Source organism: Diadema antillarum, unplaced genomic scaffold, assembly GCF_040938485.1.
Source record: "Diadema antillarum isolate AM-2024a unplaced genomic scaffold, OU_Dant_1.0 scf00000106, whole genome shotgun sequence".
NCBI classification, from domain to species: Eukaryota; Metazoa; Echinodermata; class Echinoidea; order Diadematoida; family Diadematidae; genus Diadema; species Diadema antillarum.
The window spans coordinates 545,164-569,055 of record NW_027270995.1 but is presented as its reverse complement, the minus strand read 5'-3'; the positions used below and the strand labels follow the sequence as shown (position 1 = coordinate 569,055).

At 39.6% G+C, this 23,892-nt stretch overlaps 2 protein-coding genes across 2 annotated transcripts in view; one reads left to right on the top strand and one right to left on the bottom strand.

Moving 5' to 3' along the window:
• The window catches only part of LOC139719171 (acetyl-coenzyme A synthetase, cytoplasmic-like), a 53,750-nt gene that overhangs the window by 16,996 nt on the left and 12,862 nt on the right, over positions 1 to 23,892 (bottom strand). The window contains exons 2-4 of the mRNA XM_071630604.1: positions 6,727 to 6,818; positions 5,357 to 5,460; positions 2,228 to 2,300 (exon numbers count right to left, since the gene is read on the bottom strand). Of these exons, the coding sequence (XP_071486705.1) occupies positions 2,228 to 2,300; positions 5,357 to 5,460; positions 6,727 to 6,818 (269 nt within the window). The remainder of the gene's footprint in view (positions 1 to 2,227; positions 2,301 to 5,356; positions 5,461 to 6,726; positions 6,819 to 23,892) is intronic.
• Positions 15,012 to 20,544, top strand: LOC139719164 (zinc finger protein 862-like). Its single transcript, XM_071630599.1, has 6 exons — positions 15,012 to 15,563; positions 17,041 to 17,664; positions 18,662 to 18,885; positions 19,172 to 19,377; positions 19,787 to 19,901; positions 20,190 to 20,544. Exons 1-6 carry the CDS (start codon positions 15,012 to 15,014, stop codon positions 20,542 to 20,544), a joined length of 2,076 nt encoding a protein of 691 aa, XP_071486700.1.

The window sequence follows — 23,892 nt, the reverse complement described above, 5'->3', positions numbered from 1 at the left end:
GTTGTTCGAAGCCTATTTTCAATACTTCAACTTAATTGGTAAGTCTTCAAATCGAAAATTTTTTTGGATTTTAAGTTGACATTTACCCGCGATACTAATTCTGTCATGATCCTGAATGCTACAATGCGAAGCCCCATTACGCTATGCGTATGGGGCTGCTGGTCGCAGTTAGCTATGCGTACAATGGGCTGCACGCTGCTGGTCGCAGTCAGTGGTTTCGTACAATATTTATCGACGCTGGTCAGCGTCGGCTCTGGTACGAAACCATTATTGCATGATTACTAAGACATGAGAGCACTTTGGGGCGAGTAATTCTCACAGACAACGTACTTTAACCTGAAACACAAACCAAGACAAGGAAATTCAGGGAAGCTTTTGAGGTACCAAAACTTTTTATTATCTTTAAGGATGATTCTAAAGTACAGTGCATGGCCTTGAAACACAGAATGTTTTCCATGCATTCACCATTGCAGTCTCTGAATGATGTGACACAGGAGGAGGGGGGGGGGGGTTATGCTGTGGCACACAAGAGTTAATAAATTGAAATTGAGCACACTTCCTTCAGCCTGCTACAATGCCCACTTGCTCCACTACTGGAATTTGAAGGTAGCGACAAAGAATTAGCAACATTTCACCTCCAGGACAGAAATACAATGAACAACAACAAGGGATGCAAAGCAGAGCAATTGTTCCTAAAGCAATGCCAGAGTGTGACAAATTTGAGAATTGAACTCTGTTTTTTCGACAAGAACTCTGCTTCTCAAGTTTTTCATTGCCTCTTCACTACACTATGCAAAAACATCCAAAACAGAGAATAGTATAATTATGATGCCTGAAGGGGACTACATATAACCATCCCCAACCCCTATCCCAAGAAGAGTAAATATTTGCCTCAAGTCTACTGCTGTGATTAAACACAGTCTGATCTCGTTGGTATTTTAAGAATACTGCTCACATAGACATGACCTGTTCTGCCTGTTGCTTCTATTGTTTTTGTCATAATTGGTGATGGATCGAACTGCCACACATATCTGTTTGCCCTGTCTGAAGTGGCTCATTACATGTATACACACTTCCTCCACCATCTGCTTCAGTTTGCACAGGTTTTGACAGTCACTTTTAATGTACTATCACAGCGTAGAACTAAAACCTATTATGCTGCTGGAAATCGGCTCGAACACTTCTCCAAAGGGTACATAAACCTTTTAACAGCACAAGTGAACTACATGTGAATATTGCACTTTATGTGATTTAGAACATATGAACAGCATGGAAAGTAACTAGTTTACTTGAGGCCTGAAAAACATGATGTTCACGTGCATTTACATGTGTGTTCTACACAAAATCACAAGCTGTGGAACTATTGGTAACCCCCTACCCCCCCCCCCCCCCTCCCCTCAAAAAAAAGATAAAAGGAAAGAAAAGAGAAGAGGGACTGTCAACCTTCCTCCTCCCCCACCCCAATCTAATACAATTTGCTGCCCATTAAAATATCATAAAGCTGTACTTTAACCTGTGCAGCTATCTCATATTTGAGGTCATAGGTCATATCCCATTTACAGTGTATTTCTCTCAATCTACTCACACCTTAAATAAGAATTTTCAAACTTCATTTCTAGTAATAAAATGTTTACTGCACAACATTTGAACAATAATCACTTACATTTTGATATTGTACTAGGCACTAGAGTAAATACCGCATTATTATACATCCATACACTTGTATTTGACATCCACAATTGATTTACAGAGGAATGGACTGAAACACACACATCAGCGATAGATAAAAAATAATATTCTCGAAAAACTGCAAAAAACTCCCTGAAAGTTGTTTGGAAACCTTGATTCTCCACCAAAAGTGAGTTGATAAATACACCTATTGTCTTGGAGCCATCAGTACCGTTGCAAAAATTAATAGCTTCCTTAAATAGCAGCAACACACACACAAAAAAAAAAATCAAAAAAAAAATCATAAAATTCAAAACAAAGAATGCCTGTTTGAAACATTACATGGGCAGAAGATGATTCAAGGAAACTGCACATACAAACACACACAAGGACTAACCACAGAGATCAGCAAAATGATCGTGTTTTGTTTTATTATGGTTTGATAAGGGGGGGGGAGGGGGAGTGATACAAAAACGCACATACATCAGGAACATCCTGTTTTAATTTAATTAACCCTGCATGCCATGGGTTGCAAGTCTAGGAACAGAGTCAGACATACCTGCAGTTACAAGGACGGATGATTTGGCATCCAGCATACGACCAGCGAGGGAGTCTGACGAAAAACCACCGAACTGCCAAAACAAAAATAATGAGGCATACGTTTATTTATTGAAGCTTTCAGGCGATTCTCACTCTACAGGCAAACATACTGTACACATGGTGGCAGAAATGCAGTGATAAATTAATCTTTGGCACCCATAGGGAGTGAAAACTGGCAAGATACTAATACAATTGCAGTTGTAGACCACACGTATGTGTATCGCCAATAATCAACTTAGTGAGCAGTGAAAACGGATGCTCGTCAATCATTCGTGCCACTTTTATTGACGCCTGAAGATCACTAAGGGATTATTAAAAAGCTCTACATCTAAATGGACTGAACATATGCAGGTACATATTGTAAATGAATTATAACATTCTTCTGTTTACTCAGACACACACACACACAGACACACAGACACAAAAACATGGATGCATGTTTCTGTCTCTGTGAAAATGGATACTTGTCAAATACAACATTTTATTTTTAATGACAGCTTAAAGCTCACTTGAGTAACCTTTACACAGGCACAGCAACAAACGGATTGTACCATTCATGCTGTGAATATGTACACACACACACACACACACACACACACACACACACACACACACACGTGAGTGACCTTTGACACGGCAAGACAGTATAGGCTCTTTGTCCATCGTACGATCATGTGCATGAGCTCCAGTCAAAACATCACGCTCTCCCATCATTCATGTGTAGCACATTCACGCATGTGCCCATCCATGTGGGATGATTCTGAATGAACTTTTTTGAGAACCACTGAGAGCATAATGTGACATATGCTTTTGTATTTAAAGCTAATGTTTACATGTGAATACAGCTAGAAATAGTTTATCACTGTGCGATATATTTCATGTACTTTGACACCAGTTCATTCCCTGCCAACCCCCCCCCCCCCACACTACATACATGTATAATACATGGACAATGTACTTCCTGCATTATGCAGCTCTCATGACTCAAATACATGTAGATGATCTTACCACCAGAAACTGTTTCTAACCTGCCCAGATTAAACCTACTGTCACTAGTTTTCAATAGCATTCAGTAATCCATTAAAGGGTGTGTTCAGTTCTGGTTGAGGTGAGGATTTAGCTTTTAACGTTTTGCGAGATATTCAGAAACCACTCTATGAGTTGTCAAAGAGCATGCAAGTATCAAAAGTTTATTTGATGAAAATCGGTTTTGAAATGGCTGAGATATCCAAAAACAAGGTGAAACAAAGAGATCCTAATAAAAAGTGTGGCCTGTCGCCTTTTATTATTATCATCACTTTTTTGGATATCTCAGCCATTTGAAAACCAATTTTCATCAAATAAACGTTGAATCCTTCTTAAAATGACATGCTCTTTCATATTTCATAGGAGGTTTCTCATTATCTCACTTAGGAATGTTCAAAACATGAATCCCCACCTCAGCGTGTACTGTACAGTCCCTATAAACTGGAACTAGATGTAACGTTAGCAAACCTACTACATACTCATGTGTAGTCATGTGCCTCAGTCTGAAAGGAAAGCCATGTTGACACAATAGGGATTTGGGGGATTAGGTAATCTCTACTCATTGACAACTACACTTTAAGCTTCCAGACATCTGTGCTAATCAGCAAAGAAAGCACAGTAAGGGTGAACTAATGACACAAAATGAAATTTTGATCACATACAAACACTAGAAGTACCTATGTAGCCCAAATTTCATATCAAATGTTGACTTGGTGAGGAGAAATTCATAATGTGAAATACTGTATCATACTGTATGATAATTCCCTTTAACAGGCAGTTTAATAGCCACTTAACATTTTCTGCAAGATTCTGTCTAACTGAGGCAGGAAATAATTTTCCAACTCAAATTTGATTAGCAATTTCAGATGATGAACAATATTTCAAATGGTATCATGTACACTTCTATGAAAGAAAACCGCTACACAAAAGTTAGTGTGTGTAGCAGTGGTGTAAAAATGCATAGCGAATTGTGATGCGATACCAGGAAAATTATTCCCTGTTGAGGTCACTACATTGTATATTCATAAGTTCTAGTACCACTACAGTAGGCCCCTACATGTACTTCTACAGAGTTCTACCAACTGTTGTATCATGACCTTGCATCTATTCTGTAATGTACCGGTATTTGTCCTTTGTTTCATACCGGATATCACCTTTTGAGCTTGCACAGAAACTGCTTGCCCTTTTGGCTTTAATACTTAACCTTCTCAAACCAAGAACATTATATTTCAGCAGCTTGATGCTGCAGTCTTTCTATCACATCCAAGAAATCATATTTCTTTGGTTTGCCGCTTCAATGTGTACATCTTTTTTCGCCCTTCATTGCTATCATCCATTGCTACTACAATGTATTTTGAATCCTGGAATGAAGACTCTTCAATTAGAGCATTACATTGGAGATGTACTACATTGCTTTATTTTGGTCGTATAATCATCAAAAGCTTCTAAATTGCAACAACTGTTAGTGATCCCAAAATTGGCAACTTGCTGTTCAGGCTGACTTTGGCTTCAAATAACATCCTCATTATATATACTGTAGGGAGGGAAAATCTATCCCCCTTACTTATATACATTTGTACACGAGCATCAACATTTCACACGAGCAGGCTCTTGTGTCTGTTTTGGGGGAAGTCAAAATATTATCTACCCTTGCATGAAAAAAAAAAAATGAAAAGAATGTAAACATGACAGTGAATACTATCATTGTTTTGTGAAAACATACACAACTGAAAAATTTCCTAAACTTTTTTCATTTTTCTCTCTGTGACGAAATTGTCACTTTTGTTTGAGTTTGACTTCTTCATTTTTTTTAAAACTAAATGTTAGTTTGAATGTAGGGTTGGACTCCTCCTCCAATACCAAAAGAAGCATATTGGGCAAATTCCCCCGAGGGCAATTACCCCCCCCCCCCCCCCCCCCCCCCCCAGCTTGGTGTTTGGGGTTAGGGTTAGGGTTAGGATTAGGTTCAGGATTAGGATTAGGATTAGGGTCAGGGGAAGTGTCTGGGGTAACTGCCTAGGGGAGTAATTGCCTTAGACCCCAAAAGAAGGTCACCACCTACCACGATGGAGTGCATGGCTCCGATACGGGCGCAGGCCAGCATGGCTACCACCAGCTCCACAATCATGGGCATGTAGATGGCCACACGGTCCCCCTTCTTCACCCCTGTGGAATACAAATGATCATTAAAAGGCCATTACCAGTGTTGACATTGACAGTGATTCTGCGAATTTGTCCCTCCTGTTCAGTCAAATTCTCCATCCAAAGAATATTCAGGCTATACACTGTACATATGACGAAAACAATTATTTTAATAATAATCATGATAATCATGGTAATGACAATCACAAAATTAAAAAAAAACATGAACTATCACTACTAGTAAAAGAATGAGACATTTCTTTATGCTGCTCTACACCGATGCTGAATATTTGCAAATATATGTCACATAATTATACACATCTCTGTTCCTTTAGGTGTATTTTACATGCGATTCAATAAAAATTTTGGCATCAAAGTGAATATTATGTATTAGAATTACAGTGAAACTCAGTCAAATAAAACTCCTCCCCCCCCCCCCCCACCCCCCCCCCCCCTACAATAGCCAAGCATTGCCCAGCATTTATAATGGACATTCTCCAGGGAATAATTTTCCTGGTATCGCATCGCAATTTGCTATGCATTTTTACACCACTGCTATACAAACTAACTTTTGTGTAGCAATTTTCTTCCACAGAAGTGTACAGGATACCACTTGAAATACTTTTCATCAGTTGAAAATGCTATTCGAGTTGGAAAATTATTCCCTGTACTCTGTAAAGCCTGACAAGCACAGGTCCAGTCATTCATGATAGATACACACAATATCTACAATGTACCTCCTCCAAGGAGGTTGCTTTTGTCAGCATTGGTTTGTCTGTCTGTTTGTTTGTTTGTTTGTCTTTTTGCAAAATAACTAGATTTTTAAAAAGTGGTGAAGGGATTTGGGTGCAATTTTCAGTCTGAACACATCATTTAATTTTGGTAGTGATATGATAGATCACTGTTTGGATCCAGGAATTTCATTCTTTTTTTTTTAATTTCTTGAAGAATTCTTTACCATTGGGAGATAGGTCCAACAAACAAGGGAATTCAAGCTGCACATATTTGAGGAGCACATACATTGTACATAAATTGCACTCAACAATAGGGCTATATTCAGCATACTGCAAGTACATGTGGGTGGAATGAACTACTTGGCTGAGGTCTGCACTCTGCGAGTGTTTTTTCTAGTCTTACAATACAAATATTTTCACCATTTTATAAGAACTGGTGGAAGTTGTAAGTGTTACATGAGCAAAGATTCCTCCTAGGGACATTGCTCCCTTTTGATGGAGGGGGGGGGGGGGGGGGGGGGGGGGGTAAGAGACACACCAGCCTGCACACACTTACCATGGTTCTTCAAGACGTTAGCAAACTTGCATACTTCCTTCAGGAGCTGCTTGTATGTGACCTTTGAACTGTCGTCCGGGTCATTGCCTTCCCTGGGTATGGCAGGAGTAGAGATTTACATGATAACATGCCTTAAGCAGTACAGTATGTTTTGGTTATCACTACTACAGTAAATTAAACAAAGCTTTCATACAAAGGTTCTCTAAAACATTAAATTCCTTTTTATGCTTCCCCCTAAAGTGTTTTCTCTCTCTGTCACACACACACACTCACTCTCTTTCTCTCTTCTGACTGTCAATTTCTCATGAAATTTTGCTGCCTAAATTATCAATGTGTGAGCATTTTTAATAGCCTGGCACCTCCTTTACTGCATACTTATCATAATGAATGGATAGGTTATCTATACATGAATTAGAAGTTAATTATTCTTTTCAAGGTTTAAAGGGACCCCGCATAGAGTGTATGTTTATTCTCAATTCAGAATTGAATCAGATTGTTTAGATTAGAAATCTATAATATCATCCCCATTATTAATGTGTAATCATGTGCAAATATTGATTCAGAATCTTTACTTCTGAAAGGCAAATTTGTATTGCAAAATGCACCATGGAACAAATGTTCCCTCTAAAAACTCTCGCAGAGATTACTGAAGTATAATTCTCCTGAGCCTTGCAAAATCGAGTCACAGTGTTTTGAATCTTAAACAAATATTGATTCATCTCTAATTAGAGCTTTAAAAGAAAAAATAAAAGCAGGTGAGCTATCTACAGTGTAATGATGGCTGTATACAATGCCTGTCAGGACATTTCCACGTGTTGGGTGTCAGCAAAGGTACGACACTTAAGATAAAAGGTAGACATCACACCACTTGTGTTTACAGTCTGACGATCAGTTCATTTTTCAGTTCCTCAGTCTTGGGTCTTGAAGCCCAATTTTGACTGGCTGTGGTACATGTTTGTGTACCAATATTAAACTTTTTTCCCTTTTTTTCCCCCTTTTTTTTTCAGTACATGTTACCCAGCAATGGCCAGCAATGGCTACATGAACATTCAATATCATGAAATCCTTTCATTGAGTTGTTTTACAGCAACTGATTGATTTTATGCAATGGATACATTGTCACAATCACCTCACTCTACACTGTTAACTGACCTGACAGACATGATTATAAATGCATATATAGGACTATTTGGATATTACTGCACAGAGGTGCAATTCACTAGAGGAACCCACTGTACAGAAACTCCATTGCGGAAATCATCATCAATTTTCAACTCCACCTTACTTTGCATGAGTGCACTTTATAACAATGAACCCTGATACATTCATATAAATGATTTGGAAGTCTATTGTGTATCATGTATTTCATGTCTTCTTTTCTATGTTGATTGGAATATTCATACATGTACATACTGTGTACCCTATGCAAGTAAAGTGATCATAGTAGTCTCTAAACTTCATCTTTTATTTCTTTGTTGATTTTAATATTTCAAATAAAACTTTTGTTGGATTTTTTTTTTTTTTTTGAACCTGAAGAAGGGGATATGTACAAACCGGTACTGTACATGTTTGTTTGGCCTTTTCTTAGAGTCTGTAAGTTGCAACAATTCAAGGTGTAACTAAGTCTGTAAGTAAAGACCTTGATACTGTAACCCCTCTCAACAATTCTCTTTCTGGTTTTATTTTATTCCCATCAGGTCTGTGAACTTTTATTTTCACCAAGCTACCCCATCGCACAATCCTGCTTTCCCATATACAGGCCCAACGCATTGTATTAAAATTGTAGAGTTCGGTATTAAAATTGTAGAGTTCGCTATCAAAAGATTGTTTGTGGGAATGTTATTAAATGTGTTCTGGGTGGATGCATGAATTTCAAGTGTAAAAATAAATAAAAGTGAATCAAATGAAGATCTATACAGTACAAGCTTGTACAGTAGATTGCTTCATGTGTGACTATACACATAATGTACATGTACAATGTAGCTGCACTATGATGTTAACCATACAAAACATAGTGAGCATGTATTAACAGTGTAATATAGAATCTAATTATTAGTGTGTTATTGTACATTGTAGCTCACTGCCACTGCCTACTGTATGACAAATAATTGATTCCAGGGACCGCTGACCCTCTAGACAATTTAGTCACTTAATTAGCAGTCAGGCCAAAAACATTGATTACTCATTGTACCCGGTACTCGTATCATGTAGGCACTGAACGGTTTGGAGCCACGATACAGCTCAGTGAAGTACACAGCAATACAAAAATGGATCTTCTGTAATATTTTGAACGCATACAAACGTGAACTTCATCAAAGTGTTGTGTACCCAGCTCACAATTGAGCTGCTGCAAAAAGTTAAAGGGAAGAAGTCCTGAGATTTTCAAAGTAATGATAATTAGAAGAGTAAAAAACATAACCTCTCACCAGTTTATACGCGTGTAAATGAAAAACTGTCTCCTTACGCGATTTTTGAAAAATAATTCCTGCAAGCGATCGTGTAAGAGCCGGCAAAAAGATGCTACGTAGTGCATGCCCTACTCACCAAGTTGACAGCCGTGCCTCTAAAAACCAATTTAAGTGTAAAAATGATTAGTTGCAATTTTATCATATAATGTGAAAGTTTGTGGTTTTATTATTTCAAACAAAATATTTCAAGCTTAGATATATATAATTCATGAAAAATTGACATTGTTAACATAAATTTATACATATTTTTAAACCAAATATACCATGAACTTGACATCAAATAGGCACGGTCCTTTTCTAGCTTCCGTCCGTGTTGCTTCTTAGCGTAGAAACAACTCTCGCGTGCGAATTCTTACCATAATAATGTACACAGTGCTAGTACTCCGTCTAGCTGATTTTGCCGAAGATAATCTGTGCATGAGAGAGTCGAATTCTTCAAAGAAAATATTGTTTGTATCTCAATATTTTTGTAAGTAGTCAGATTTCGCCTTTCCTCGACGTGAGCCGGGAAGGGTAAACACAGGGGGTCGTAGGGATATGATTTCGCTCCACTTTGCCGTGCATGTCCAGTCGGCACTGGCAGCAGCTAGCTCAGTGGCACTGTACTGCAGTCCAACCCCGGCTGCAGCTCCACGGTAAATGAAACATAGCAAGCCACTTTCCTTACCTCTCTACGCTTTTTTCCCTCGGTTCTCTTCGAAGTCGATGCTCGAGGTGTTTCTGTTTTATAACTCATGTGAGCAAATGGTCGGGATTGCATCTGGCTTCAGGTGTTTTCTCGGTTTATAACCGGAGGGCCACAGCCTGCCGGTCCACGTAAAAACATCGCTTCTCAAATGGTCCACGTACAGGTAGGTCACAACACGATATCGAGATTTTGTAGGCCCTAAGTTTCTTATGTTCGGCATCGTTGTACCGAGATTTCTCAGCTATACAGCTCACCTTTCACGATACTTTTGTGGGTCTGGGACGGAAAAAAGGATTTTTCCTGGGAAATTTTCTGCACGATTCGAGCAAAACTACTGATGTAAGATAGCCTGACCAGACGACGCTGAATGCGGTCGCTCCTATAGTGTACTAGCAGGCCTGTAGCTAGCTGTGTAGCTGTTTCTACCTACAATCTGTACGTACTAGAACGTATCACATTGTACATGAGCGGCGACAAGGCTGCAGCTGCGCTTGTGATAGACTGGAAAAGTGTGAAGGGCAAACCGCGTACGGGGTATCTACCGTAGATCTAGTTGTACCGTCCACACGTGTACTGTGCGACTATAATACACAATACACACACACACACACACACACACACACACAAACACACACACACAACGTAGAAACAATGTCAAATACTACTACACGTAGTAGCCACCGACGTCTTCATGCATCCGGTGAACTAACGCTCGGGAGCGTACGGATAACGAGCAGAACACGGCTGGGAAGAGTTGTGCATCGATGACGTATGACTCTCCGCCAAGACTTGCTCATTAGCATATTCACCATACGGGGTCACACTTTTTCAACCAAAATGTACGAGCTTATTTGGTGATTTTAAAGTTTGTTTTTGGTGAAAGTAGTTCATTGGAGGTACCAACAACAACATATTTTTTTTAATTTCGTGAGGACTGTGTCCCTTTAAATCACACCAACTACACAGTGTATAACATTTTACTTCTCTAGATATTGATAGAAGGTCTATGCATTCACTTTTTATTTCTCAGTAACATCTGAAATGACCCTACATATCACAGAGGTGTCAATGCAATCATAATATGACCACTGAAATGTAAGTTACAGTACCTATACATTTGAATTTCTTCAGCACTACAAACTCTTTCAAATACTGTACCACACAGAGAAATCCAATGTATCCCGTAAAATTACAGGCAGTACTTGGGGCAAGAAAAGGTACTGTAGAATAGTACCAGAGCTACCAAGTCTCACGCATTCTGCGTGAGACTCAAGCATTTAGGGTCTGTCTCACGATCTCACGCATGGCACCCATTTTTCTCACGCATCGGGTGAAGTCTGCAATTTGGGCCTAAAATAAGGAGCATAGCTCAAAGGATTAAAGTGATAGTTGCAGTTGAAGGTATATTTCCCTTTTGTCTTTCAAAATTAGTAAAAATATATGCACCAGATCGCATCATTAAGAGCTAATAATCTAAAAAAGCTCCCTATCATGGGAGGGGGAATACCCCCCTCGTTCACGCGCGCATGCGCACGAGCGCCGAGACGCCGAGTCATGAAAATCTCACTCATAAAAGTTTTTTGAACTTGGCATCTCTGTAGTACACACGTGTGTTTGTTCAGAAAAAGAAAGAACATATCATTATTGGATTTTCAAAGACAATCCAGGGGGTTTAGGGCCCAGCACAAGTTGGACTAGCAAAATGTTTGAACTCACAGAATGGTATTTTCATACATTGTATGTTTCAGCATCTCAAAGATTCCATTACAATCCAACATTGGCTACCAAATAGCAAACTATTGCATTAAACATTGCTAGGTGCCAGTAATAACTAGAAATGTCGCTACAGCGACTGGTTATACCCCCGCCAAACAACATTTCATAAGCTTTGGTCAAAACAACATTTCATAAGCTTTGGTCAAAAAACTGAGGAAGTAGTTAAATCCGCAAGATCTTTCCTTGATCTTCTGCCATTAATATGCCGTTACCATGGCAACGTACTTTCGGGTACTGTCGAAAAATGCGTCTTGCACATCTACAACCAAAGGCACACATCTGTACCAAGTTTCATGGAAATTGGGCAAAAACTGAGGAAGTAGTTTGCAACACAAAATTTTCCATCATTTTGGCTCATAATATGTGAGCTGTTACCATGGCAACATACTTTTTGTCACTGTCAAGAAATGTGTCATGCTGACCTATATCCTAAGACAAACATTCAATATGAATTCCATGAGAATTGGAAGAACACTGATGAAGCAGTTTTGCCATGAAGCATTTTGCCCTATATTTTACCAATAACATGCCGTTACCATGGCAACGTACTTTTTGCCACTGCGGAAATATGTGTCTTGCACATTAACATATTCAGATGAACATCTGTACCTAATTTCATAAAAATTGATCAAAAACTGTGGGAGGAGTTCGCGACGCAAGATTTGTACCCATTTTTGCCCATAATATGCCGTTACCATGGCAACGTACTTTTGGGTACTGTCAAAAAATACGTCTTGCACATCTACAACCCAAGGCACACATCTGTGCCAAGTTTTATTGGAATCGGTTGAAAACTGAGGAAGTAGTTCGCGACGCAAGATTTGCAACGGACCGACCGCCCGACCGACCGCCCGACCGCCCGACCGCCCGACCGCCCGACCGTCCGCTGATTCCTATATACCCCCTTCAAACTTCGTTTGGCGGGGGTATAATAACCAATAGCAATTCCATTTTTCATGTTCTACTCCCCGCATACCTGTGCTTGTTTGGCATGAATGGGTTGCTGTAAATTTCCTGCTCAAATGCCCATGATTTCTTTTAAATGTCATGGCTACTACTATAAAAACACTGACCAATTCAGTGCTTATTTATGGTGAGGAAGGCCAATACGTCAATCAGAACACTGAAAAAAGAAGAAGCACTTACTATTAAAGTAATGTTGTTTTTTGCTGTCAAAAAAAAAAAAAAATAGTCTGTGCATATACTCGCCTTGCATTATTCTACAGAGAACAAAACGAATGGTACCTGTACAGGTAATGAACAGCAGGGCTCGACCTTAGCGGGAGCCCGGGGACCATTGGCTCCCCAGAATCGCTACGGGCTCCCTAAAAATGTATGAAAAAAGCCCGGCTGGCTCCTTAAGTTTTTTTGCCGTATAGTCTAAGCCTCACGTTTCAACACAGTACACACTCACATTATCATTTAATTGACGAAATGTTGATAAAATATCCTCACATAATCAGGTAAAACCAGCGTAAAAACATCAAATACTGGCTCTCTCACATTCGTCATCACTGATAAGTCGTATGACCGTGACGTCTTTCCATGCCTGGCCGGCCGGCCGCCCGGCCATTCGCCGCTGGCCCGTTCGTATACTAGTACTCAGTAATCTCCGTACGCTCCACGACTGCGTACAGTAGTACACTGCATCGGGTGTATGTACAGTAGTAGCCAGGCCTTTGCAAGTATGCGCTGGTATATGGGGGTGACATTCAAGATTGCATGCATCACTCAGGGATCGGGGAGGGGTGCCCCTCAATGGATCGTGGTGCGCACAAGTTTCAGTCCGGACACGCTAGCCCAGTCATAATATACCCGCGCCGAGCCGCGCGTCCTCATTTCATATCTTATGCAGACTACCGCTCGATCTTGCGAGATTAATCAAAGAACACGCGTTCTACTAGTGCTATGCTCAGTGTTGTACTGCGCGCGCTGCATGCACACGTGGATCGTCGATATGGCCACGAGAGCAAGACTAAGCACGTGCGAAGAGTGTGCTTTTTGATCTTTGGCCATGCCCAAACGAAGGTGCGCGATAAAGATGGACACAAAATGGCTACGAAAGAAATAATTACAAAAATATTACTGGATATACCCAAACACTATGAAGATGGATCAATTTTTATAATTGTCAAAAGAAAACAGTCCGTTCCAATTTAACCAAGTTTTGTAGTTATATAATGACACATGTTTAGATTACTTAATACTAGTATTTCTTATCCTTTTTGCAAATACTACATATAAGCCTTTTTTACAGGCTGTGGCTTCTTTACAATTGATACATAACTTTTTTTGTCTTTTCACTCTCTCCTCCTTCTTTCTTCCATCTCTCTACTTCTTGTTTTCGTTCTCGTCTCCATATTTCCTTCATTCTTGTTCACTTAGCGTATGAATACAATTTTGTATGTCTTTGCGGGTTTTTTTTTTGTTTCTATTTTTTTTTTCCTGAACCAAAAGTCACTCGTATATCTTTTGTTAATTCACCAGTGTTGTGTCCTTCTCACTCTCCCTCTTCACCTCCATATTCCTTCTCTCTCTCTCTCAATATTTCCTTTTTTTTGTTTTTTTTTCACCATATATCGTGTATATATTGTATATTTCTGTACATTTTTTTCTTTTCACCAATCGCATTTCATTATTTTCTTTGTTATAATCGTTTTGTACACTTTTCAGAGTTATTTTCAATTATTATTTATTGATATGATAATGTGCTATGATATGTTTTTCATTGGGCTCCGAATGGCGATACCCAGAGTTTGGGTTGTTGAGTAAATAAATAAACTTTCAAACTTTAAACTTTGAAACTACAATGTACATGAGATACAAAATACAATGTAGAGCTAAGTACAAAGTTAGTACACCTAGGAACATCATTCATTTCCAAAGGTAAGTGGTATCTTTATTATCTTAAAAAGATTTAAAAACTATAGTCGTAGCTTTTTTTCGATTAAGGGGATTATTTTGAAGATCGAGATTTGAAAGTAATGATTATTTCGTGGAGGTAAAAATTTGGCAACACCATGATCTCACAATCAAAAGGACGCTTTCAGATAAACAACATCTTCAAAGACAGCGCGTCTGAGGCAAACACGCACATCATCATCACCTGAGACGCACTGTCTTTGAAGTGACTAGTACTAGTAAGTTGAAAGTTGAAAGTAACTGAGTGGTCTCATGTGATGTGCGTAAATACGCATGAGGACCGCGCGTTGTCCATTTACATACAGGATTAGCGCGCACTTTCCTGTCTTATCTGTTAATAAGCGTCTTTGCCTGGCCATGTCATACTACAAACTACACTAGATAGACATCGATGGGCTAGCGATCCAGACTGATCCAATCAGTTACACAACATGTGGCGTTACATGAATGTTTCCAACCCTGAACTCGAAGCTAAAAAAAGAAGAACAGAAAAAGACAGACAGTATGAACAAACAGCTAGGGTAAGAAATTACAGAAAGGAGTGGGAGAGGGACCACACGTGGTTGAGGTACAATGAGGAGGAAAAGGTTATGTTCTGCACTGTATGCAGAGAAACGCAAACGAAAGGCGCAGTAGGAGGAAGAGGCCAGAATTTGTTTTATGTAGGTTGCAAAAACCTTAAACTAGAAGCGGTCAAAAAACATGAAACAAGTGAAAATCACCGTGTGGCCTTAAGAATCAAGGCCGCCAACGATGCGCCTCCCGGAACATCGCAAGCTGAAAAGGCGATCCGGAAAATGAATGAGACTGTGGTCAATCGACTGACGCATCTTTTCAGAAATGCACATGCCATATCAAAACAGTGCCGTCCATTCACCGATTTTGTGTGGTTGTGCAAGCTGGATGAGGCCAAGGGCATTGACATCGGGACCGCATACCGAACGGACAAATATGCGCAAGTCTTCACCCACTACATTGCAAAAGTAAGTTATAGATTTTACATGATAAGATGAAATATTTTCTAGTGCTGAAATAGATGTCGATTATGGTAAATAATAAAAGCTAATTGAAGAGGGTAAATTACAGAATACTGGTAGCGAATCACGGATAGCGCAAATCGCTCTGAAAATTAAAGAGCATAATTACGCTTGCCGATAGCAACCATAATAAAGTATCAATCCGCTCTGCGATACGGTCCGTGATATTCGGTTGTCGACGATTGCTGATTTGTTTACGTGTCACCGTTTTCTTTGCTCTGTGTGTGCGCGGTGAGAGTGTGACTGTGGTAGATTACGTCCCAGGTCAACGACATTAATGTAGTTACTTTTAGATTTTTATGATCCTGTAGTACTAGTCTAGACTAGAAGTAAACAATCACTCCATCCCGCAGCTCCCCCATGGGGCCGCCTCCTTTACCCGGAGGTAGTACCCCAAGGGAAACTCGATATAACGAGATGGCCGAGCCGTTTTCCTCGTTCTAGCCGATATCCCGTTATAATCAGTTGGTAAAAAAGAAAGCAATTAAATACCATACATAACGATATTAATTTGCACATGTGGGACTACCCATCATCTTTCAATCAATACTCATAACTTGGTAAATGTGTGTGAGGGAATTGCTCATCTTTATGGGTAAGAGGATGTTTTTTGCCAATGAAATCCAATATCAAGAATGTGTTTCTTATTAATTGTAGATGTTTGGGTGAATTTCGTAAATCTATATAGCTTGCGATTGTGTCAAGATCGTCTGTGGATTGGTGTGTACGTGGCTGGTATGGGTGTGTGTTGTGTGTGGAAAGCTTGAATATGATCTGCATAATGCTGTGTGTGCATGCGACACATTCTGTATACGTACATTAATTACCGGTATGACTGCGTGTGTGTGAAGATGGGGAATTCCCTACGTAGAAAGCCAATCACAGCATCAGATTGCCTACGGCCGTCCCACCTCATTTTCTGCATGATGTATCAGTGCGCGCGCACACACACACCTTGCATGTATACACTTACAACATGCGGTGCTAGCTGTAGAGTGCACTGAAGAAAATATGTGTGTACAAGATAGTTTTTGGCGCATCGAGCTTTAAAATCTCGGGCTTTACAATCTCGGAACATGATAGCACCGGCAAAGCAAAGCTTTACCCGAAGACATTTTGCTTTACACACACACACACCAACACACACACACTCGCAACCACAAACACGCAACGCATGGAAACCAGCAGGAGATCACAGAAACCCTCCCGATAGCGTGTATATTCATGCATTGTCTCTTAAAACACCTGCTCAACTTTCAATTTGTCTTGTGGCCTCCAGTATGAAAAACAGATATTCTGAAATTTAACCTCCAGATGATCAGTCAAGCTACTAACACTATAGAATGATTGTAACTATTGGACAGACAAATCACAATATGTCTTGCAATGTTAATAAAATTATTATATTTTATTCTCTTTCAAGGCGGAAAGACTCAAGATGCAAAAACGCGTTGAGGAATCCAGCTTTTTCTCCGTCATCAGTGATGGAACAACTGATGCATCCGTCACTGAAGATGAGATAGTCTACCTCCGCCACGCAAAAGATGGCAAAATACACCTCGAGTTCGTTGCTGTGACGGGGGTAATCACAGCAGACTCCAAGTCCATCACCGATGCCATCATACGTGCTCTCTCCGACCATCTTGGCATCACACCTGAGGGTATGTCTCGAAAGATGGTGGGCTTTGGCTCTGACGGAGCTAATGTCATGCTTGGCAAGAATAATGGTGTGTCAACAAGACTCAGAGAACTGAATCCAGAGCTACAAGCTGTGCATTGCACCGCTCATCGCTTGGAACTTGCCTTTAAAGATGCGATGAAAAAGGCACCCCTGTGTAACAATGTAAACACGCTACTTCAAAGTTTGTACCTCTACTACAAGTACAGCTCCAAGAATCGGAGTGCTCTCAAGGAGGCTGCTGAAGCAGTGGGCGCTCCCATAGCTATCCCTACCAGAGTTGGAGGAACCAGGTGGCTTCCACACATGGAGCGTGCTCTCAAGACTCTTGTGAAAGGCTATCGTGCGCTGGTAACTCATCTCCATCAGGTAGGTCTGAATTCTAGTAGATTCTATTAACTCAAGGGGTGATCTAAACTGCCAAACAAATCATCTACATGTTAGTAACTAAGTGATATTCTTATTGAAAAGTAAACATATTGCTTCTCTGATTGAATACAAGTAAATAGTAATACTAATAGTGCATAAGATTTATATAGTGTATACAGTCTACTCTTCACTTGTATTCAATCAGAGTATTTTTGTTTATTTCAATTAAATCAATTCATGAGCTATGGAGAGAGAAAAAATGATATCTTTGCTATTTCAGTTCACCCCTTTGAGTTATGGAATCTACTAGAATTCTCTGTCATGTGCGCCAACATTCTAATTTAGGAAATGACTCCCTGCAAAATGACAATTGGTCTATTTAACAAACATTAATTCATTGATTACTTTTTTCCTGTATCTAACTTTTATACCCCATTATTTCAAAGGCAGGTAATCTCATTTGCAGCCCTTCAGCAGTACAACAAAACATCTTGACTAATGCCCTTAGGCTGTTGAATGACATGTCTGTGAAATCTGAAGCTCAGTTAGTAATTACTTAGAATTTGAAAAATGCACCAAACACTGCATTATGCCAGTTAGTTTCCATCTGAAACTAACTGAACCGAGTCAGTTCAGTAGTATTTACTTCAGATTCAGTAATATTGGTCTATGAATCTGCACGAGTATGCATAAAATTTGTAATGAATGTGTAGTATGGTACAATTTGTAAATTGTAAATAAATTTCACATATCAGCAGTGTTAGGGTCTGAAAGTACACTAGGAATTTTCGTCTCTATGATACTGTAATTGAATAAAAAATCTAACGGTCACTAAAATTCCATCAAAAGTGAAATTCTAGGTCCTATACTTTTCCTAAAGGTTAATGGTATTTTCTTTTATACACCAGTGTATTTACACAATGTTACTTTTAAGGCATGCAAAAGAAAATGCCCCGTCTGTAATATAAACTAATGATCAGATTGTTCTTTTACTTAGATTGAAGTGCAACCAGGTTACACCAATGACGCTAGAGCCAAGGCCAAGGGGTATCTCCGGCTGCTGGAACGCAGAGATGTCTTGATGTACTCCCTTTTCCTTCTGGATGTAGTGACTGTGCTCTCCAAAGTGTCCCTCACTGGACAAAAGCAGGTGTCGACACTGGCAGATGTATCAGCTGCGATAGAAGCTTCTCAAGTCACTCTCAGGAAGTACAAGAACAGGTAAGTACTAAGAAACAACTGAATTGGACAATATTCATATTTTACTTTAAAATGTGATAAATTTGAACAAAGAAATTACACCACAAACTGAAGCCAAATTAATTGTTGAGGAAGTGACTGGTCACTACAAAAATCAAATCACAAAAAAGAAAAAATATATATATATATATTTCAATGTAAAATCCAATTTCACTAATATACCAATTCAGACATGATTATTAAACATACCAAACATGATATTAAAGTAAATTAAATCTTTCCCAATGTTCCTGCCATTAATGCTTAGGATGTCATCACCAGGCATGCTAGAGTTCCACAGGTGCTTTGGAGATGAAGACCTTACCAGAGACGTCAACATCGAAGTAGGAATCAGGGATTTGTTGGATGGCCTAGAGACAAGTCTTACTGGCAGATTTAACGACATGAATGAGGGTGTTCTGGATGCATGGAGGATCGCCAGCTTCGACTTCTGGCCAGAGGAAAATGAAGATGGTAAGATAATGGTGTATAATCAAAGCAAAATATTTTGAATCACTCACTAATTTCCACAGAATGCACTGGAATAGCGAGCTGGATTACACACAATGTTTTTTTTTTCTTTTTTTGGTAGGGAGGGGGGAGGGAGGGGGTCATTGTTCATGATCCAGCTCACTACACCAGTAACAGAATGTATGAACAATTAAAAATTGTGGACTGCTGGTTTATGCTGTTAAAAAGATTGACAAAGTTTTATGTTTTGCCACTTTGATTTATAGATTGTTTGTATTTGTGTGTTTGTGTGTGTGTGGGGGGCAGGGGCAGGCAATGATGATTATGAGTTAATGTGGGATGACAAGTTCTTCAAAATTTTACAAGCAGTGCACAAAGACTAAATACATTCCTGTGTTTAATTTCGTTTCAGCGTTCGGAGACGAAGCTGTACGTACCCTTGGAGAGCACTTCAAGAGTTCTCTGGAAGGGGCAGGGGTCAATAGAGGCAAACTTGCAGTGGAGTGGGATCTTCTGAAAGCAAGAATGTACACCAAGTAAGCTTAGCACTGAACATCTTTTTCATGATTAATTTATTATGTTGAAATCATATTTGGTGAAGCATATATTACATGTAATAGCTGAATGATTTTAAAATGAATACTACAGTGTAGTTGATTTAAAACACTTTACCTTAAACTTAGCTAATGGATAACTAGCTTAGTTCTTACGCATGATTTTTGGGGAAGATATTTCATTATGGTCCAGGTAGGTGAAATGCAATGCAGAAAATGCTAAGTAGAATGCAGTTTTTCCTTTTAATTGTCACTTTGTAGACACAGCAAGAAGGGCCAGGATTGGAGCAGCATTATCCCTGCACTTCGTGATCAACTGCCCAACATATGTTGCCTTTTGGATCTTATGCTGTCAGTTCCTGCAAGTTCCGCGGATGCCGAGCGAGGATTCAGCCGCCTCAATCTCGTCAAATCCAATCTACGCTCCGTTATGGGTGACGACAGGGTCACAGACCAGCTCCTGATCATGCTACACGCTGCGGACATAAGTGAATATGACCCAGAACAAGCCATCAGTCTGTGGCATTCTGGGGGTTCACGGACAAGGCGCCCCGACAGTCATCATCATAGTCCCTCTCATTCTGAGGATGATCAGTCATCTGACGAACAGGACTAAAAAGTTCGGGACACTTATCGACATATTGGTCTCCTGTTGGTCGAGCTACGATTGGGACACACATTATTAGACTCATTCACTGCAGCGATTTGTTAGCAGAGGATTCATAAGACTACCTGAAAGTTGTGGAATATCGCCTTGCACCGTGTATTGCCCAGTGAATCTTGTGGGAATTTTTGTTGTAAAGAAACCTTGTCTGTAATTGTGTGATTTATAAGAAGGGAAAGATACCCGAATTGATAAGGGTGTTTTGAATTAAGACTTTGTAATTTCGTGCAATCCTTTTGGTTGTCAGGTTGTGAAGGCGGAGTAACACTATTCGATATCTATCCATTTCAGTATTTTGTTGGAAACAAGTCATGCCTCTCTTACACTGATACATTGTTCGCATATTCTGCTCAAACCCACAAACCCGCCCAAACTGATCGATGAATCGCCAGATGCCAGAGTACGATGAAAGCACTCCTGCCACATGTAGCTTGTTTTTTATGTGATGATTGAATATCTAGCGGTGATTCCTACTGGATTTGAGAGTACAGTTAATCAAAGCAAAGTTTTTGGCGCCATTTTCTCTACACACAATAAGGGTGTTTTTAATTTTAAGACTTTGTAATTGCGTGCAATCCATTTGGTTGTGAAGGCGGAGTAACACTATTCGATATCTTGTATCTATTTCAGTATTTTGTTGGAAACAAGTCATGCCTCTCTTAAACTGATACATTGTTCGCATATTCTGCTCAAACCCACAAACCCGCCCAAACTGATTGATGAATCGCCAGATGCCAGAGTACAACAAAAGCACTCCTGCCACATGTAGCTTGTTTTTTATGTGGTGATTTAATATCTAGCAGTGATCCCTACTGGATTTGAGAGTACAGTTAATCAAAACAAAGTTTGGGTGCCATTTTCTCTACACACAATAAGGGTGTTTTTAATTTTAAGACTTTGTAATTGCGTGCAATCCTTTTGGTTGTAAAGGCGTAGTAACAGTATTCGATATCTTGTATCTATTTCAGTATTTTGTTGGAAATAAGTCATGCCTTTCTTACACTGTTACATTGTTTGCATATTCTGCTCAAACCCACAAACCTGCCCAAACTGAACGATGAATCGCCAGATGCCAGAGTACGATAAAAGCACTCCTGCCACATGTAGCTTGTTTTTTATGTGGTGATTGAATATCTAGCGGTGATTCCTACTGGATTTGAGAGTACAGTTTATATCAAAGCAAAGTTTGCCATTTTCTCTACATTGTTGCGCACTACATTTCTAGGACCACACAAATTTATGAAAGTTACATAGATTTGAAACACAGAATATTTTCCCAAAGCAGGACTATATTGGAACTTGCTGTATCAGAATAATGTGGCACACAGGGGATGTCCGATTAAAACCATCCTATGGCACATACAGAGTTGACATACTTAGTTAATCACTGTGTGTTTATCTAACAGACTGTAGTGTAACAGACTTTAATACGTGAGTAATTATCTCAAAAAATTGAAAATGAATAGTTAAATCAATCATTCATTGTCATGACATGAAACAAGTGTTTGTTGTCTTGAATGAATAAAATACGACCAAATCGATATTTGTTTGTTAACTGATGTATTGTTATCAGTCAGGCTCCTAAATTGCATCGTACAGGACCGGTTCTATCTCTGATTCTTGCAGGTGAAGTCTTGCTTGATGTAGTCTTGCTGAAGTTGATGTTTCCTCTTAAAATCACCATGATGGGCCCCACATCACACACCCTTAAACACACAAAGAATTAAACACACACTCAGTCACAAACAGTTACACACATCACACACACATGCGAGCACACACACACACACACACACACACTGTCACTGTGCTAAAACCCGTTAGAGACTAAACAGGGCTCGACCTTAGCGGGAGCCCGGGGACCATTGGCTCCCCAGAATCGCTACGGGCTCCCTAAAAATGTATGAAAAAAGCCCGGCTGGCTCCTTAAGTTTTTTTGCCGTATAGTCTAAGCCTCACGTTTCAACACAGTACACACTCACATTATCATTTAATTGACGAAATGTTGATAAAATATCCTCACATAATCAGGTAAAACCAGCGTAAAAACATCAAATACTGGCTCTCTCACATTCGTCATCACTGATAAGTCGTATGACCGTGACGTCTTTCCATGCCTGGCCGGCCGGCCGCCCGGCCATTCGCCGCTGGCCCGTTCGTATACTAGTACTCAGTAATCTCCGTACGCTCCACGACTGCGTACAGTAGTACACTGCATCGGGTGTATGTACAGTAGTAGCCAGGCCTTTGCAAGTATGCGCTGGTATATGGGGGTGACATTCAAGATTGCATGCATCACTCAGGGATCGGGGAGGGGTGCCCCTCAATGGATCGTGGTGCGCACAAGTTTCAGTCCGGACACGCTAGCCCAGTCATAATATACCCGCGCCGAGCCGCGCGTCCTCATTTCATATCTTATGCAGACTACCGCTCGATCTTGCGAGATTAATCAAAGAACACGCGTTCTACTAGTGCTATGCTCAGTGTTGTACTGCGCGCGCTGCATGCACACGTGGATCGTCGATATGGCCACGAGAGCAAGACTAAGCACGTGCGAAGAGTGTGCTTTTTGATCTTTGGCCATGCCCAAACGAAGGTGCGCGATAAAGATGGACACAAAATGGCTACGAAAGAAATAATTACAAAAATATTACTGGATATACCCAAACACTATGAAGATGGATCAATTTTTATAATTGTCAAAAGAAAACAGTCCGTTCCAATTTAACCAAGTTTTGTAGTTATATAATGACACATGTTTAGATTACTTAATACTAGTATTTCTTATCCTTTTTGCAAATACTACATATAAGCCTTTTTTACAGGCTGTGGCTTCTTTACAATTGATACATAACTTTTTTTGTCTTTTCACTCTCTCCTCCTTCTTTCTTCCATCTCTCTACTTCTTGTTTTCGTTCTCGTCTCCATATTTCCTTCATTCTTGTTCACTTAGCGTATGAATACAATTTTGTATGTCTTTGCGGGTTTTTTTTTTGTTTCTATTTTTTTTTTCCTGAACCAAAAGTCACTCGTATATCTTTTGTTAATTCACCAGTGTTGTGTCCTTCTCACTCTCCCTCTTCACCTCCATATTCCTTCTCTCTCTCTCTCAATATTTCCTTTTTTTTGTTTTTTTTTCACCATATATCGTGTATATATTGTATATTTCTGTACATTTTTTTCTTTTCACCAATCGCATTTCATTATTTTCTTTGTTATAATCGTTTTGTACACTTTTCAGAGTTATTTTCAATTATTATTTATTGATATGATAATGTGCTATGATATGTTTTTCATTGG

Excerpts from the sequence above, each read along its gene's own strand:
- LOC139719164 (XM_071630599.1), top strand. The coding sequence starts at position 15,012 with ATGTGGCGTTACATGAATGTTTCCAACCCTGAACTCGAAGCTAAAAAA. Across the intron at positions 18,886-19,171 it reads CTCAGGAAGTACAAGAACAG|GATGTCATCACCAGGCATGC; the intron begins GTAAGTACTAAG and ends ATTAATGCTTAG. Across the intron at positions 19,378-19,786 it reads GCCAGAGGAAAATGAAGATG|CGTTCGGAGACGAAGCTGTA; the intron begins GTAAGATAATGG and ends ATTTCGTTTCAG.